General features: G+C 47.6%; 1 protein-coding gene across 1 annotated transcript in view; it reads left to right on the top strand.

Moving 5' to 3' along the window:
* TMEM86A (transmembrane protein 86A) overlaps positions 1-19,042 on the top strand; it is a 26,113-nt gene extending 7,071 nt beyond the window's left edge. The window contains exons 2-3 of the mRNA XM_075163047.1: positions 12,577-12,841; positions 17,033-19,042. Coding sequence (XP_075019148.1) covers positions 12,577-12,841; positions 17,033-17,460 — 693 coding nt within the window. The 3' untranslated portion in view covers positions 17,461-19,042. The remainder of the gene's footprint in view (positions 1-12,576; positions 12,842-17,032) is intronic.

Raw genomic sequence — 19,042 nt, 5'->3', positions numbered from 1 at the left:
GGCATCAGGCATTAAACTTCCGATTATGGATCAAAATGAGTCCATTTCTGCTAGTGGCAAGTAGCCTCTGATTGAATCGTTGCTTGAGATTGAGGGTAAGTTTGAAGTTAAGCGAGCTGCACATTTTTCAGCACATACTAAACACACGAGGCAGATCCTCAGCCTTACGTGAGTCATTTTGTCTCCCACAGCTTCAGCAGAACTGGGATTTTGCCGGCTGAGAGCCTGTGACCATAGCTTGCCTGCCACATCCCTATTTGCTTGTGTCCTTTGGTTTTGTTACGGCATAAATCAGAGCCAGCCAGGGTGCTTGGATAGCAGTGCTGACTTGTGCTCCATTGCAAGAGAAACTAAGCAAGTTGCATGGTTTTTCCATGCAACCCTGATATAAAAGGAGCGTGATGACAAGTTTATCACTTAATTGATGTTTGTGAAGTTTCCACTTGGCTAATGTCCCATGCATCTGTGGACTTGCACCCTCAATATAAAGGGCGTAACACGGGTAAGCTCATTTGTGAGTGTGGTCATGTATATGCAGCCCAATTACAGCAGGGGTTTTGCAGCTGAAACCCTTGATACATTAGTGTGAATCGCAAGAGCGTGTGGGTTAGTGTTTGCACAGGTTAGTGTTTGCACCTGCCCACCCCACATCTGTTGATATTGGCTGGAAAAGTCCAGTTTATCTTCATGTAATTTGTGTCTGATACTGACTTGCCTGGGTGACAACATCTTGGCACAAGAATAGATATTGGAAATAAAATCTCTAACTCCACTGTCATACTTTGACCTTCCCTCCTCCTGTCTCTTAAAGCATATTGGTCCTATGATAACATGAGGAGGGCTGCTGCTTTTTTATAAGGTACCAGAGTGGCATCTCTCTAAATACACATCTTTATTGGGGTACATTGCCATTTTCCCTTCCAATTTTCTTTAACATCAGTATTTCACAAGCTTTCAGCCTGCAGGACATGATACGCAAGTAGCGCATTTCATGCAGCTTTCCATTAGGCAGAAGAACAAGTCCTATGAGGAGCAGCTGAGGGAACTGGGGTTGTTTAGAAAAGGAGAAGAGGAGGCTGGAGAAGAGGAGGCTGAGGGGAGACCTCATCGCGCTCTACAACTACCTGAAAGGAGGTTGTAGTGAGGTGGGTGTTGGTCTCTTCTCTCAAGTAACAAGTGACAGGATGAGAGGAAACAGCCTCAAGTTGCGCCAGGGGAGGTTTAGATTGGATATGAGGAAAAATTTCTTCTCTGAAAGGGTTATCAAGCACTGGAACAGGCTGCCCAGGGAAGTGGTTGAGTCACCATCCCTGGAAGTATTTAAAAGATGTGTAGATGTGGTGCTTAGGGACATGGTTTGGTGGTGGACTTGGCAGTGCTAGGTTTATGGTTGGACTCAATGATTTTAAAGATCTTTTCCAACCTAAATGATTCTATGATTCTATGATTCTAAGACAAGCTAAGCTGTCCCCTCCTGGGTTTCCCAGCACACCCCTGCTTGCTTTTGCCAGATTTTGCTGATCTTATTGCAGCCCCTTGCGAGGATTTGTACAGTGAAAGTCTCTTGCATAGAGCTGCCAGCTTTCCCAGCCTCTGGCAGCCGCCTTCCCCTCCTCTCTCAGTTCTGCCTTACCGTTGCTTTTGCAAAAACCTCACCTGCCAGGTGTGCACAAATCTGGTGTGTGAGCCAGAAAGGTGAGCCGCAAAGGTGCCTTTTGGGTGTTGGAGGCAGTTTCACCCTTGGCATGTCCTTGGGAATTGCTGGCAGGGCTGGTACAGCCTGGATGTGCCACCTGCCTTCTCTGCTACACTAATGGCTCTTTAGTTACCGTAAGGGGCTGTGACGGCACCAATGCTTGCAACGCTCTTCATTTAGACCTGCATTATTCCCCATAGATTGTAGGTAAAATGAGGTCGTCTCTGCTGAAGAAGTTGCTTTTGGATAGAAGGGCCTCCCTTTCCTCCCAAATACCAATCCCTACCAGCAAAGCAGGATGTGGCAGGGTAGAGCTTTGCCAAGTGCCCATTTCCCCTGAGTGCCCAATCTTCTATGCATTCCCTCTGCTGTGGTCGAGCAATGGGGTGGCTGGGGCCCTCCAACAAGTACATAAATGTTGCGGTGGGTTCTGGGATGCAAATAAGGCTGGAAATGGGAAAGTGAAGGCAAAAGGTGGATTTCAGCTCTGGGGACAAATCACTCTGTGTGCAGACCCCTCACTGCTATTATTTAGAGGTTCAGCCTGCCCTTGATGCTGACAGGGAAAGAACTGACAGTTCTCCCTGGGGCACTTTATTTTGGGTCTGCACCCATCTCAGAGAGACTGGAGAGAGGCCCCAGTCTTGCCACACGGCTTGTGGGGCAGATGTCAGTGCGTGGCGCTTGTCTGCAGCAACACCCTTGCAAGGGGGTGCTGCTTTCTGCTGTGGCTCTGTGCTCCACAGCCAGCACGTTGGGCTTACCCACCCTCTCCAAGGTAATGCTTAGAGCAACATAAAACCTAACACTACTTTTTCCTGGGTAACAGAAATCTGCATTCTCTTTCACAGAAGAGTGTGATATAAATAATGACAAGTCTCCTGAGAACGTGTGCTTGTAGCCTGGAAACCATCCCCAGGATGAGTTGCAGAGACTTTTCCATAAGCAGTAGAAATTTTTTATCTGGATTTTAGTGTGTCAAGCTAAATAACTGCCCCTTCCTATCCGGAGAGGAATTGCCTGGGACAGCCACCGACTGCGCATTTCAGGGCGCTGGCTGGCTGGCTCCTGAAGTTCCCTATGGCTTCACAGCATCCCCCTGAGGTCCTGGGCAGCACGAGGGGACGCAGCCCCACCTGACCTCGCTCACTGAGGAACGGTGTGTGCCTTTGCGGTGGCAGCACTGCAGCTCCGATGAGCAAAATGAAAAGACAGACCCATTGTGGTTCAGGTTTTTAAACATCTGCAAGGGTTTTTTTTGTGAGTGATACAGCAAAGGAAATGTTCGGAGAGGGTTGCTTTCTGCTACACAAAAAGGAAGGTCTGGAATCCCAGGAGGGAAAAGCAATCTCTGAGATAAGATGCTGGCAGGCAAATGCTATTTTTTTGCTTTCATTTCTGAGAGCCAGTGGACTACCCTGAAAGCATTAGTCTGTGAGAGCTCCTACAGCCCTGCAGAGACATTTGAATTCTTGACTGGTTTAACATTGTTGGTCACTGGCAATGATACATTGCCGACTGTACTCAGAAGGCAACCTCCAAAACTGCTGACAGCTATAGGATTGCTATAGATACGGAGTCAATCATTACTACTGCAGGTTAAGAAAAGGTTTTTAAAATAGCCCTGCTTGTGGTCCTGTGCCAGTCTGGTAGACAGGACAGATGATGCTTGGTAATGGAAAAAAGCAAACCCAACCCAACCAAAACCTAGCAAAAGCACATACATCCAAGCTGAGTCTTCAGTTCAGGGTGAAATGCGTTTGTCTGCAATTGGATTTTTACGAGTTAACATCTGCTAAAGAAAGGCTTCACCATCTTGAAGGCTTCCCTGCACTCCCAGAAAGTCAAGGGCAGATACCCCAGTGACTTTGTAAGGTATTGGCTGGTGTAGCGGTATCTCACTTTGCCTGGCCTGATAGCAATAGGTCCTGCGTAGTGGAGGAACGTCGCAGAGACACTGTTGCATAGCTTATTGAACGCAGTTAGCCAAGCTAACACGATTTCTACTTCTATTCAGTACAGGAGATACCCTTACGGATGCTGTGACTTCCTTAATTGCTGGAGGGAACACCGTGGTCCAGTGTCGCGAGATAGGTTTGGGCAATGACATGGTTTGAAAGGCAAGAAGCAGGAGTGGGGTCCTGATGCAACACGTGGCAGAGGCCCTGATGTGGTGGGGATTATTTCCTTGGCTCCAGAACCACCTGCCTCTCCTTCAGGCTGTTACGGGACTGTTCCCTCACATTTCTAAGGCCTCCTGCAAGGAGTCTTTTGAAGGCGAGACTCCCGTTTCCTATTTGTGACTTCTTCTCACACTATTTTATATCCCAGGTGTTTGCAGATGCATTTTTTTTAACTTGTGCGTATAGCAGCAGAGAGCTGCAATGTCCAAGAGCTCCCAGGTCACATTGGCCGCTGAGCCAAACTGGCCTCGTCAGCAGGCCTGTGAGCACGGTCGGTGTGACTGCTCAGCACCCAGCGTTTTTTAATTTCTGTATTAAGCAACAGAAGACAAGACAGGGCTGCTGTTGTATTCGTATTGCAGCTTTGCTAACACGGGCTTTGCGATTTCTATGCGAGTGGCAGTTTGGCTCCTCCTGCCTTAACTCGGGAAGGGGCAGAAGTGAAGGCTGTCTGCCACCTTTGCCTGGGACCGCTCGTCTCCTTTCCTGACCACTGCACAAGGATTCACGGTTGTAGCCATTTTGTTGTCCCCTGGAGAAGGCCACAAAGCTTATCTAACGCTTTTCTCCTTTACCTTCCTGAGCCATTTATTTAAATATCGTTCATACATTGTGTGTTCAGTGCAGTTTTCTCCTAAAACCTAGATAATCCCCTTCAGAAATTTACTCCCATACAACAGATGGTAGGGGTTTGGTGGTGGACCACAGCATGGCTAAGGTAAAGCATTGGCTAGCACAGACTTCTCTTAAGCAGTGTTTACGGCCAGGGACAGGCAGCAGTCTGTGGCAGAGAAATCGCATCGGAGAGCAAACATCAGGAAAGAGACCTTTGCAACAGCCGCGTCTGCAATCTCGCATCGCTGGCACTCCCACGATACGATGAGCCTTGCTCACGTGCTCCCCAGCTGGCTGGGTACAAAATGTCCCGTTCTCGACGCTCGCCTGCTGCCGCTCAGCTGGGTGGCCGTGCGGTGTCCGCGGCGTGCCCAGGCGTGCTGCTGCGCTGCAGGGACTTCAGCTGTGGTTTCCCCTGGGAGAGGCAGGGCACACGTTGCCCTGCTGCCAGGCGGCTGCGAGGAAACTGCCGCTCCAAATTTCCTCCCTTCTTTCTGTATCTGGGGGGAAAACGCTTGTCTGGAAGATTTTAACCTCAGTGATGACAGGTTTTCATCCCCCCCACGGTTAATCCAGAGATTAGGTTGAATGTTGATGTGACTGCAAGTCGGGCAGGATATTGGCTTGGAAATGAAACTTTTTGATGCGGTTCTCGTTTCTGCGTGCAGCTGCGTGTGGAGCAGCCCAGACCTGGAGAGGGGCCCTTTTTAGACGCGAGTTTGATTAATCCTCACCCACTGCCTGCTCCCCTGTGCCTTCACCAAAGGGCGACTTTTCTGATGCCAAGAACTTGTGCAGCAATATATCTGAGTTCACCACCTAAGGACTGTGAGGGCCCGTGCCAAATTTTTAATTGTATTTTTCTGGCAGATCGCCATAGCTTGGTCTTAAGAAAAAGAAGTCAAGTATTTCTAGCTCTCAACTCTGTGTCAGTCCGTGGTGGAGCAAAGCTGGGAGGTGCAGCCGGAGCTTACTTTGCTTAACTGGGGGGTGATGCCATTGAGCCATGGGGAGGAAGAAAGTACCCAGGCTGCTGGGGTGGGGGGAGGGATGAGAGAAGCCAACAAACCAGCCCTAGTTTGCAGGAGGAGTTGAAGAGAGCCTGGGGGTGGAAGAGCTGCCTTGGACCCACTGCTCCTGCCATATGTGGCTGAGCTGGGAGGGTGGTCCTTTTGCAGGTGGGAAGCGTTCGGGCCGAGCCTTGTTACTTCTGGCTTGTGCTGAACGATGGAGGCTCTCCTGTCAGACAAAGCCTTGATTTTTTGACCACTTGCGAACGGGTCTGGCTGGACAGCCAAGCATGAGACGAGTTTCATTGCATTAGCCTTGTTGTAGAAATGGAGGCCCTGAGTTGTGCTGCGGAGTGCCAGTAGCTGCCATAAAGCACCACAAGGTCTGGCAAAGCTCATTGCATGGCATAAGCATGATGGAGACAGAGGATTATCAGCACACACATTCTCCCAAAGGCAAATCAGGTACCATTTTCTCCTGGGTGATTTATTAGCTATTTTACGAGTCCATTTTAGATGGAGCCTCTATGGTCTTGTCTCCACTTGAGGAGATCTATCAACCTGAATTTTCTGCAGCACGTGGAACTTGCTCAGGAGCCATCTGCCTTGGATGCCTGGCCTGTGGCACCTCCAACACAAACATAAACCCTCTTATTAATTCCTTGCTTGCACAAATATACACCAACACAGTATTTCAGGCAGGTTGATTGGCTGGTTCAGTTACTCTTCACCACCCTCCGTAAACAAGCATTTTTTCCTCTGAATTTTATTGGGGATCAACTTGGGGCATGTACAAGCTAGTGCCTTCCTTGACAAAAGGCAATTGGTTCTGCCCCAGGAGCATGTTTGCTCCTGCGGGACAGCAGAGTTGGAGGTGAAGCACTTTGCACTCACCTACACTCACCAGAGTGTACCAGTTAGGGCTGTCCCAGCCAGCCCTAAGATTTCAGCAACCCCGTGGAGTGAAAAGCGCCGTCTGGCTGGCCCCTTTACGTCTCATCCGTCTCCTCCTCTCTCACCTCTGTGAGCCACCTGAGTGGCCAGAGTGGCTGCTGGGGGCTTTGCTTTGGGGCCAGGGGAGGTACCACGCCAGGGCTGGTTGTTGCGAGGGCCCCTGCGTCCACCCAGGAAAGGGAAGATGTAAGAGGTAAATCTGGGTTCCGAACAGCTGAATCCTCCCTATTACACACACATCTGCCCCCCTGCCTAAAAATTCCCGCTCTTATATCCGTTTCAGTGTGTACACATTCAGAAGACTTGATATTGCACCATCTGAGCAAAGGTGGGAACGTGCAAGCAAGCCCAGAGGATGGCAGCTCTGCAGCCAGCTCCTGCGGGTTCGTGGCTAGGAATTGCCCAGCACTGCTGCCTTCCTCCTTGGTTCAGCAAAAGCTGATGGGTCGTTGAATTCAGGGGAAAATCATCTGCCTGTGGCTAGGATCTGTGCACACTCGGGCTTCTTCTTATGGTAAAGCACAAAGATGGGTTTTCCGTAGGCTCAGCCTGATGGGGAATTGTTTGTTCCCCATTGCTCTGTAGATGAGAGCCTGTGGCACAAATACATACTTTGTCCTAACTGTGGTCCATCCCCAGGCTGAAGCAGCTCTCCCTCTGTGACCCAGACTGCACAGAGGATCATCAGTGCCTTGCAAAGAGCCACATTTTCTGGGGAACGAGAATTCATGGGCTTGCAGTGGCAGCATAACACATGGCAACAAAGCCACATCAATATTTATTGGCGCACAACGGGGGGTAAGAACTATTGTCACAGTAGGGCAGAACCAAGGCAGGATCCATGACGCAGAATGCCAGAACCCAGGAGAAACAGCTCAGCCATGGATACACAAAATGGTATTCAGCCAGCCAAGGCTGCCGGGAGGGATGGGTGGAAGACAACAGCCCAGCTTTTTTTAGCACAGTTGTGCTAAAGTGTTGCTCAGTGGAATAGCTGGGGTATTATTTTTAAAACACTTTTCCTGGAAAGCAGCATTTTACAGCCCAATGGGCGTGAGCTATATCCCCACAGCAGGTTGGCATACAGCTGGTGTCTGGAAGAGGCTGTATACTTATTTTCTGTGCAGGCTGATTTAGGGGACTTGCGGAGAGAAGAGCGCTATTTGATACTCCACGTTGTTTGCTGGGACCAGGGTGAGGCTTAGGAACAGTGAACTTTGTCCAACTTAGCATTTCAAAGCAACAAGTTTCTGACGTTCTTCTATACCTCAGGAGGAAGATGTCTCCCTCCATGTGGCAGCTGGATCTTCTTCATCCCACTTGTGATGTAGGTACAGACAACCAGCTCCAATACATTAAAGAAAATCATGGCACTGTCTTACAAATGTAGTTGTTCCTCTCTGGATGCAGCTTATTCTGGGGTAGAGGAGCTAGCTGTAAATTTTTGACTTGGTTATGTGCCTGCAGCAGTCAGAACAGGCCGTCTGTGCTGCTGAGGAGCAGTATAGATGTTCCCCAGATCATACCCCGTAGTGAACATTGGTTTATATAGATGTGAATCATGAGCATCTCCTAGTGCTGCCTAGTGGGGAGGCGCAAGAAGAGCTCATCCAGCAGGGACCCCTGGGCTCTTGGCGAGTCACCAATAACTAATTTGCAGATATAGCTTAGGAGCTGTTGTATGAAGCTTTTGGTCATCTTTGTGTGCTACATCTTGTATTTTGCACATTGGGAACTTTTTGTCAGTCCTTATTACCCAGAGTTACTTCTTCAGGTCTGCCACTTCTCCTGTAACTAGCCTAACCTCTCAACATGTCTTACACCGGTACTAAATCACAGCATGGTTGGAATACTTGTGTGATAGCGTCATCTGTCACTGTTGAACAACAGCAACAAGGAAATGAGCAATATTTCAAACTGGAGCAGAATGAGAACAGACAAAACAAGAAGGGATACTGTAAACCTATGAATCCCTAGCAGAGAGGTGGATATCCAAGCCCTGAGCCTCTAGAGAGCTGCATGTGCCAATACCATGTTCTGTTTGAAGATCACAGAATCACAGAATGGCTGAGGTTGGAAAGGACCTCTGGAGATCATCAGGTCCAAAATGTCTTGGTGAGAGCCAGGACACAACTTCCTCCTAGTCTGCGTAAGTCGTGGAGGGTTTCATTGGATTTGGTTGGATACAGATAATTTAATAAATGATACTTTCACTGTAATTCCACAAATACAGAGATAGTGGCTTTACAGCAACTTAATTTTTAAAGACTCTAAATAACTTAGTAGTCATAGCAGTTGAGAAAATGCCCTAAATTATGCTCAGTTTAGAAATTCAAAACTTGGAAATACTGCCTTGTCATTGTATTCAAGATGTTTTCTGTACTGTATTTCAGCCCAGAGTACATTAGCAGTGGAAGAAGAAAAGAAGTGGGAAGAAAAATGCAATAGAATTTGTAACAAAATGGCAAAACCCAGCTTAAGCCATGACAGTCACGTACGTTAGCAAAAGGGACCTTGTCACCTGCATCAAGTCCTTCCTTTCACAACACCACGGCACAGCCACATCTCACATTCCGTCTCTGAGACGCAGGTGCAAAGGAGATGGGTGGTTTGATGCAAGTTATCCATGCAGCCAAGAAATAATGCTCCCTTCCCTGAGGTACAGGCAAGTCCAGTCATGGATTATGTGCTTGGTTTTCCTCAAGCCACAGCCTCTACTTGTGTTGGTACATGGTTTCCCAATACCAGCCTTGACTTGTCCTCTAGGTGGCAAGTTGCCCCATCACCTCTTCCCAAGCCTCAGCCACTTGTCCAAACAGAGGGCAGTCCCCCAGCCTTACCCTCTGATTGCCTCAGATTTTCTTGAGAGACTTCTCCCAAGTATTTCCAGTGCCACACCATCCCAGCAGGATGTGCTGCCCAGCCCTCAGCTGCGCAGGTACCTCTGGCTCCGCAAGTGGTGTCCCTCACGGGGTGCTCGTTTTGGTCGGAGCCAGCACAGGGGCTCTACTGAGCTGCAGCATTCAGTAATGGGCAAGGGCATGTTTGGAAATAACTCATTTGAAGTATACTTGTAGAAAAAGTATAAAGGAATAAAGCATAAATGATGAGAAGCCTGTAGCCCTTCTAGATATACGAGGTTATTCTTACACGAGGATTCTGTAACACTGTAAATTCCAGGGTTATGGGTGAGTAACTGAGACTGGAATCTGACCCCTTATGCCTGAAAAATTCCTTAATTGTTATTTGGATGGAAATAATACAAACCATCATTTTAAAATAATGCTGGCTGGGTTTGGGAAATTCACATCCAAATAGTAAGAAATGGTAATTTTAAGTTTACCAAGCAAACATAATCTTTCTGCACAAGTGCATATCTTATATTCAGTAAGGCAAGGCTCCTGGGGAAAATGACAAGTGTAATTAAAACCTGCCTCATCATGCATGCACACAGGGGAGGGCAAGCTGTGATTGTAATGGCAACTGCTCCTAGCAGGTGTTTTTCTTTTAGTATGGGGTTTATTAACCCAAATCCTGTCCTGTATGCTTCTAACAGTGCCTCTGTGATGTGTTGCAAACAAGGCTGAACTTGAACTGTATCTTTCAGCATTAACTTTTGTCTTCAGAGGTACAAAACTACCTACCGTAGCTGAGACCGCTACAGGGACCTGGAGCACTGCTGATGCTGTAAATTCTTTCGCACTTTGCAGCTCTGGAGGTTGTTAGTTTTCCATGCTGAAAATCTTGGGCTCGTTATGGCGTGGTGGGGATCCTCCACAACTGGTGGGGGAGAGGAAGAAACTCTGCCAGAAGCGCTGTCGTGTCTTGCCTGCAACTGTGAGAGGATGAATGTGATCAACTACATTTTTAATAAAAAAGAGTCACAGAAGGGGAGGAGGCAGAGCTGGAGTCGGGCACTGGCTTTGGAGGTGGTTGGGCATAGTCTGAGCCTGATGTGTCGCTTCAGAAGGGCAAGGTGCTGGGTCTGAAGGAGGAGGAAGCTTGGCTCCACTCTTCCCCCTGCGATATTTGATAGTTCCCAGGCACCCCCAGTGCTGCCAGACTACGTGGGCTTTTATGACTTTTATTTCAAGTTCATTTGTTATTTGCTGCCAGAATTCTCCCAAGGAATGTAGACAAGAGGTGGTAAATGGTGATTAATTTAGACAACCTAACTAGAGGACTCACGATGAGGGCTCCCCATGTAATACAAGAAAGTTAACAGCTTGCTGATGTCCTTTTGTGAGTGAATTGTGTAGTCTGGTTGTTTAACAGAGTGTTTAAAAATTGTGTTGGCAATAGCCTATGAATAATGTATACAGGAATAATGAACTGCTTTCTTACTGCTAAGAAACTGCTGATATGCTGGGGAACTTTCCATCAGATGTGAGAACAATTTTGAAAGCGCTGTCTTCTTGGGATGCCCTTTATTTATCGTCTTGCTGCTTCAGAGATTGCATTCCCTTTTTAGATACTGCACGTGAAGATGCCCTCCACTGCCTCTGCCTCTGTCTTCCAGCTTCCCCTGATTCCCTTTGCTGCTGTCTGTAAAAACTCCTGAATTTTGATGAGTTTAGGCTTTATTAAATGAGCACCGTAAGCACGGAGATATTTGCTGTGCAGCCTTCAGCCATTCAAGGCACCTGCACCAAGGCACATTGCATCAAAGAAGATGGTTTTGTGTCATGGTAATGTCCCATGATGCAGGAAGCAGAAACAGGGCCAAGTGATTTGGAAAAAAAGACCAATGTTTCTTTTGCAGGTTTTTGGAGCATGGGCTCTTTGCGTGAGATAAGCAACCCCAGAGTGTCGCACATGGATGTTCAGATTTTGATGGACTTTGCAGTGTGAACCTAGCTCTGATGCTTCTAAATTTTCCCCTATGTCCTCCTCCAGTGCATGAGGCCTCTGAGTGCTTTGACCATGAACAGTGGGAAGTCGTCGTGATACTAAGCAACTAAATCTTGCTTGACCAAAGAGATTGGAAGATTGAGAGTGAACCCCTGCTTGCAGGGGAGCTCTGGAGGTTGCACTGCCTTAGCTGCAGGAGGAAAGAGGCCTCCTAAAAGACCCTACGACATAGCTCATCAACAGTGCAGGCACATGAGGCAATCACAGTCTCTTCCTTTGCTCCTTGCTTTGGCCCTCAGCTGCACTGCAGGAGAAAATAAAATTGTAGCCTTGTCTCTCATGCGGGGTTTTCCCCACCTGCACTAAAATGCAGAAATATCACAGGAGGGCAGGTGAACACAGTATGTATCTTATCACTGTCTGGAGTGGTCTCAGCTAAGTGCACAGTAAGAGCAGATCGAGCTTGTGGAGTGTGTAGCTATGCGCCCTGCCTCTGCTGTGGCTTTGTTACGAGTAGCCTAGTGCTCATGCTGCATTTTTCTGTCTAGATTTACACAAGAGCCCTGAGTCAAAATGTTTCCTGCAATATGGGCAATATATTATTAGTGTAATGCTAGAACAAAGCAGCACGTGATTGATGTTGATATTAGTCAGCTGAGGAAGTGACATCCCCACCTGGGAGGTTGATGTGATGGGTTTTGAAGTCATGTGGTGATGCCAACAGCAAGCTCCAGGCATGAGGCTACAGGGCAGGAGAGAGAATGGGTTGGAAGACAGGTTGTATCCTCAGGGTGATCTGCAACTGGCTAAGCCAGAGGATTCACCAAAATGGGAGGGAAGATTTGCACTTTTATTGTTTTTTTTGCTGCTGGGATATTCCTGCGGAATGCAGTATTTTTGCAGCTACAGGAAAGGAGGTGTATAAAAGGGATTAGTCTAAACACAAGATAGGTGGCAAGGACCACCAGAAGAGTTTGTTTTCAGTAGAACAAATTAAGAGAAAAGGTATCTGAAACTTCCTCCATCACCACCACCCAAACCCCATCCTATCAGCCAAGAAGTGTCTTCAGCTGAGAGGGTCACAAAGGTCTAGGCTGAGGATCATGGTCAAGTTCAACCAGCCTTTCTCAGGGTAGAAACACTGCTAGCTGACAGCATACCTGAAAGAGCAGCTTTCAGAAGGGAGGAGACAGTTCTGTTATGCAGTTTATTCCACTGATGCTTCTGATGATCTTATTAATTTCTCTTTAATGTTTCTTTCTTTTAGGTGAAGAGTGAAGGCCCCAAACTGGTGCCCTTCTTTAAAGCCACTTGTGTCTATTTTGTCCTCTGGCTGCCAACTTCCAGCCCCTCCTGGTTCAGTGCCCTCATCAAATGTCTGCCCATCTTCTGCCTGTGGGTCTTCCTTCTGGCTCATGGAATTAACTTCTTGGTGTCACACCGGAGCGCCAGCCGCATCCTAGCGGGACTCATATTCTCGGCAGTGGGAGACGCCTTTCTCATCTGGCAGGAGCAGGGCTACTTCATTCATGGTGAGTGCGTGTCAGTCCTAAAGGGATGCCGCAGTGACCAGCTGTTACCCTCTTATTTAGTAATGAGTTGCTGGGCCACGTGTTTTGTTTATTCATGTACAGCTTAAGCCCCGGGCAGTGGGAAGCACTCATCCCTTGACTAAAATCCGTCATGGTTAGAGAAGTAACACCATAGATGAGTCTTTCTCTTGAGCTTCTCTTGAGGTCAGAGAGGTAATTGGGACAGGTTTGGCTCCCTGACACGTGCTCACAGCATCTCAGCTGGCTGGAGCTGGGAAGGTGGCATGGGCAGAATCCCTGGGGAAGAGAAGGAAATGCTCATGGCACTTGGCAGCTCCCATGAAGGTATGGGAAGTATCTACCTCCTATCTCTCTGCAGGGAGATCTGTCAGCCCTCCACTACAAGGATCAGAAATAGGATACATGGTGCAAAGGTCCTCAGGTGGAGAGCACCCTTATGTTTTGATAGACAAGCCTGTAGCCTGGGGCAGGTGTTTAAATGGATGCTAGAAACAAAAGCATCAGAAATCTTGTCCTACTTGCAAGTTCATCATGTGAATCATGCAGCTTGTTGTGCAAGACATGTCTGTTTTGCAAGACATGTAAATGATGGGGAATCAAGGACAAACCTTACCACAATGGCCTGTCTCCTCTACAGAAGGATCCACATCTCTCAGAGCAAAACAAGCTTGTTTTATTTTGCTAGTTTGCAGACTAGAACATAATGATTTAGATTAATCATTTAAAGCCACGTTGAACCTGCCTGCAGCAACACTCTCCCTGGCCTTGGACTGTCACACGACATTAGCAGCAGTTGAGTCCTTCACTAAACTGACTGGTGGGGTTTCTGATGTTAATTTAACCAGCACAGGGATCTCACGTAACACCCACCATTAACTGGCTGCTGTGACTGTCCCACTGGAAAATGTGATGAGACGAGGGAACTTTTCTGACTGGTGCTGTTGTCAGCTTTGAAAGTCAAAGGCTTATTTTTCCCCCCTCTCATGAGGTCAGTATTTAGTTTTATTCTGGGTTTCCCACAAGCTCTTTCTTTATGGGAGGGAAGTGTGTGAAATGCCAGATATGAAAGGCCAAATGCTCTGAATCTGGTTTTAATCCTGCTTCCCAAGGGCTTATCGCAATCTCATTAAAAGTTCATGTAAAAATTTTTACTTATTTTGGTGGGGTTTAGATTAGGCCCTGAGGATTGGATCTATCTGGCTGAACCCTGGGCATGTTGCTGAGGAGCTCCAGCCTTCTCTTGGAGTGCCATCCCCTCTGTGCTGAGTGTTGGCGTTCCCACCGACGGCCCTCCTCCTAACAGGGGTACCCGGCTCAGCGCAGGTCGCCTCAGCCCGACTGCTTCTGCTTCGTTTTTGCCTCCTGGAGTTGCTCCTTGAGCTGTGGCTTGGAAAACATTCAAGGCCTGATTCTCCCCATGACCGTTTTTGTACATGGATTGTTCTGAGCTTCTCCATTCCCACGTAGCTGGGATATCTCCGAGTTCTCTCTCCAATTTAGCGCTAGAGGAAGGTCAACCAGTCACGGCAATTCACTGTCTGGTTAATGTGTTTTAATCTGCAAGTAAGTTGGATTTTCGACCCTGGTCTCACAACTGGGAAGTGTTGCTTTGTGGGTTTAGACACATTTTTCTTCTTAAGGAGAAGAAAAGCTCTCTTGGAGCATTTTGAAAATCTCAGCCTTCATCCTGGCTGTCTCCTGCCTGCCCCAGTCCATACTAATCCGAGCTACCATCTTCCGTGGTGAAGTGTTAACATCTGTGTTTCAGCTGTTAGCAGATAAAGCGCACCACCTCACCTCATCCTTCACCTCTCCTGCAAAACGTATTTTCTCCTATTTAAAACTCAGCAGGCTGCTGTTGTTGACAACTGACAATATTCAACCTTTTGACATCATTGTTTGTGGGAATTTGAAATTTCAGGAGAATAAGAGGAAATACTAGATAAAAATGTACTTTCTGTTCAATTTCTACGGCTTTCAGGCTGAAAAAAAAGGGTTGGGAACTTGGGCTGATTTGAACAGCTTTTGAGACAATGAGTTTATAAAAGGATATTTGTTCATTACTTTATAGGGAAGTGAGAGCCTAGGAACCTACTCCTGGCACACCTGACTTTTTTTCATTTTTGCTGTTTCAGACACGCTATTTTCTGACTAGTGTCTTACTGCACGTAGAAAATACTTCACAGTGTTAATATCCACCTCCTTTGACAGCAGGCACTTAGAAACAATTTATGCATTCGGTGAAGAAGACAGGGACTAACAAAAGGACTTATTGCCAGCCTGAGGGGAAACTCCAGGGGCAGGGAGGGGGAAGGAAGCGGACAGAGAGGAGAAGGGCTGATCTGCCTGATGTGGTTGGGAGGGCCGAGCCAAAGGCTGAGAAATGCAAGAGAAATGCACCCCCCTCCCTGTGCAGCCATCACAGGTTTCCCCAGTTCCTGGCTTGATTTGTGGGTGTTGAATGAGCAAACCTGGGAGCTGACTCTCTTGTTTGTGACCAGCTTCACCACATATCACAAAACTCTTCCTGCCTTTCTGGGCTTCTGCTTGGCTGCCACATCCTGTCCTCCTCTCCTCCTCCTCGCCAGCTGCCTGCATGAAGGACAACACATTCTTCAGTTCCCCATCCCAGAACTCTCCATATAATGCCATTGAAGAAAAAACCACTCCTCACTGCTAGGGCGAAGTAACCTCCTTCTCCTTACCGCCCCCAGGGCTCTAACCTTTCCTGCACTATAACACCATAAACAGCTCTCGTCCTAAATCCCTCCTCTGTTTCCTCAGTGCTGTGCCCATGATGTGTAATAGCTCTGTGAAACATCAACTCATCGCCCTCCTTCCCCTTCATACTGTCCATTTTCTCCAGGCTCACCTTGCAGACCAGATCCCCACCAGCCCCCTCCCTCCTGCGGGTTCCTCTCTCATCCCACCATGGCTGAGCTTTCAGTGGATGTCCAGTCTGGTCCTCCTCAAAGGCAGGGAAACAAATCCCCTTCTTTGGGCTGCCTCAATGCAAGAGTATTAGGATGAAGAAATGTCTGCCAGCAGCAGGTTTTAGTGACTGCCCTTTACACCACAGCATCATGCTTTAAATGTAAACAAGTGTCCTGCTGGAGGAGTCAGCGTCCCAGGTCCTTTTCTCCATTTCATGCTTCAGGGCTGCACGAAAACTTCCAGCTACTCTAACAACCCTGCCAGGACAAAGGGGGACAGCCTGCAGCTGCACCATGTGTGGGTCTGGGAACCAGAGGACCAGAGGAGCTGGACTCAGTTTGGGGCCCATTATTTACAATTGGCATGACAACTAGGAGTCAGCAGCTGTACCAACACATTGTGACATTTTTTGTCAAATGGATTAGTGGCAAGTGAATAACAGATGGGCAGTACCTTCCAACACCCACATCTGGCATTTCTCAGGGGTATTGCACTTCAAAGGGAAGCTGGCATTTTATTTTCACTGATTGATTCCAGCTAAGGTTCATCTGAATCTTGCAAATAGCCATAAAATTGTTGGCAGATCACATTGGTGCAGTCCCTGAAATATGCCAGCTGCTTCTTTCCAGCTTAGGTTTCTCCTAGCTATGGGCAGAGATGGAGTAGAAGCCAGATTTAGTCCCTTAGTGCCTTTGGGTTTTCGGCTAAATATGGTCAGGCTTCGTGTCCGGGTTCGGAGGGATCGGTATCTTTTTTCACATTTTGTTCCTACACTGCCCTGATTCCAGCCTTCCTGTTCCACACGTGACCTATGAGCAAAACACTTTGGGACAGTTAGAGGGGATGATCTTTGGTCTGCCTTGCCCCCACCCTTCTGTCCAAAGCAGGGGAGGAGGAACCACCTGAAAAACAAGCTTTGTTCCTTCTGCAGCAGCTTAGTTCACCTGCAAAAAGCCTTGCATCACAACAGAGTTGTACTTGACTGCAGCTGTAGATGCGGTGGGGCTTTTTCTTAGGGCGGGAGCTTGGTGCTAAGGCTGATGTCCTATGCACAGATTATTATATTAAAATGGTCTTAAGTGGTCAGTATGGTTCCTACTGAATGTGTTGAGGGTTGTAACACTGCAAGGACATCTAAGCCTGTGTTTGTTGCGGTATATTTTAAACGCAATATAGCCACGTTTTCTTCTGCTACCAACTGCCAGTCACATTTGCTATGTCAATGCCTCTTTCCAGGTCTGCTGATGTTCGCCATCACACACATCCTATACTCTTCAGCCTTTGGCATGAAGCCTTTGGACCTCAAAGCCGGCTTGTTGATGGGCCTTGTTTGCAGTTCCTGTTATGCCTTCCTGTACTCCTACCTCTCAGGCCCATTCACCTACCTGGTAGCTGTCTACATCGCCTTGATTGGCTTCATGGGCTGGCGAGCGGTCGCCGGCATGCAGCTGTGCAACGACCTCTGGACATGGACCAAGCTCTCGGCCTGCATCGGCGCGATGCTGTTCATGGTGTCGGATCTGACCATTGCACTTAACGAGTTCTGTTTTCCTGTGCCCTACTCGCGCTTCATCATCATGGCTACTTACTATGCAGCCCAAATGCTTATTGCACTGTCAGCTGTAGAGAGCAGAGATGAAGAGGACTTCAGAAAGAGGAGCTAGGTGGAGTGCCAAGTCTGTGAACAATGTGGGTTATATCTCAGGTGCTGTAGCTGCATTCACCCCTGAGAAAGATCTCCATTTCTCTAGGCACATTGGTGATGTTGATTTTGCTTCTTTGAAGCATTACTTTTGGGGCTTTTTTTTCAATGGCTTTCTCTGAATACAGCTTACTTCAGCGTGGAGTCCACATCAGAAAGCTTAGACGGTCCCTGCAGTAGCTACTCATTCAACTTTTCCTCCTTGGAAGTGCTGGACTACTGCATTTTACTTGTTAGTCTTGAAACTGATGCTGAATGTCTGGGAAGAAGAGGGCTGATGGAAAGGAGGTTTGGCTATGCACTGTGCTAGAAGACTTGCTTTCAATAGTAGGCAGACAGGCACAGATCTCTGCTAAAGTCATAGGTAAAAATGAATTTAATCGATGTTTGTCTTTTTTTGTGCATTACAAACTCAATACACAAACTGGAGCTATTGCCTCTGCTGAAAGGAAGCTTGGAGGTAGAGCATATCCAGATGAGGGCTGAGCTCTGGAGTCAACGACAGCATGTGGGGCAGCCCGCAGCAGAACCAGAATGAAAGCGAAACACCAAGCAGAGAGCACAGAGCAAGCGGTGCGCTGACGTGCAGTGCTGTGTGCTTTGATCGCGGCTGACCACTGCTCCAGGGCAGGTCTGTAGGTGGCTGTCAGCGTTGCTGCGTGTGGCAGAACTAGGAATTTGGTGGGATTTCAGGGACATCTAGATAGCCAGGCCAGTGCGTTCTCCCCCGCCATGCGTGCGCAGTTACACAGTGTCTGCAGCCACCAGTGACAACTGAGATGTAATGGGCACATGAGGAACTTTGATTTTTATAGCAGGACTTTGAGCATGTGTCTTATTAATGTATGTCCTAATTGTCCTTAGTACGGCAGACAGGAATCTAACCTTTAATGCCTTTCTTCCCCAGTATTCTAACAAACAATATTCCATACACTCATTAAGCTTTACAGTACTGCTGCTTGCAGTATCTCTTGAATCTTTGTGTGAGCATTTCCCGTGGTCAAGGTTTGGATGGTTTGATTTTGGATGTAGGTTGTTGTTGTGCTTTGCCAGCTGGTGGTAAACCATCAGCTTTGCACCACTTGTTTTTGGAAAGCCTCTTTTCAGTAGAGCTTCCTGAAAAGCACCGTCCTGTGTGTTTGAAGTGCCTGCCGTTTCCTTCTCAGACTAACATGGACGCAGTGAGAATGTGAGAGCCATCAGGGCTGGGAAAGCCAGTTTAATTCTGATCCAAATTCTTTCGTTGGTTTGTCTGCCAATCTGCTGAAGCAAGATTACTTCTGACTTCAGACTCTCTTAAAAAGATACAGGAAGAGGTTGCCCTGATTTTTAATCCAAGTTCATTTGTGATCATATGTGTATTTTTTCCTCTTATTTAGGATATCTAACAGTAAGCTCTATTTCTGTTTGAAATTATCTTGAATGTGCTTTTTCCTTCTGTCCATCCTAGGGCCGCTCCCATGGGCTGATATGCTCCCCAAACGGCTTGTTTTAAGACATGAGTGCATTCAGGTGTGCAAAAGGTTTCTGCACCTCTTCTGCAC

Source organism: Calonectris borealis, chromosome 14 (assembly GCF_964195595.1).
Source record: "Calonectris borealis chromosome 14, bCalBor7.hap1.2, whole genome shotgun sequence".
Taxonomy (NCBI): Eukaryota; Metazoa; Chordata; class Aves; order Procellariiformes; family Procellariidae; genus Calonectris; species Calonectris borealis.
This window is presented reverse-complemented; position numbering and strand designations above follow the sequence as displayed.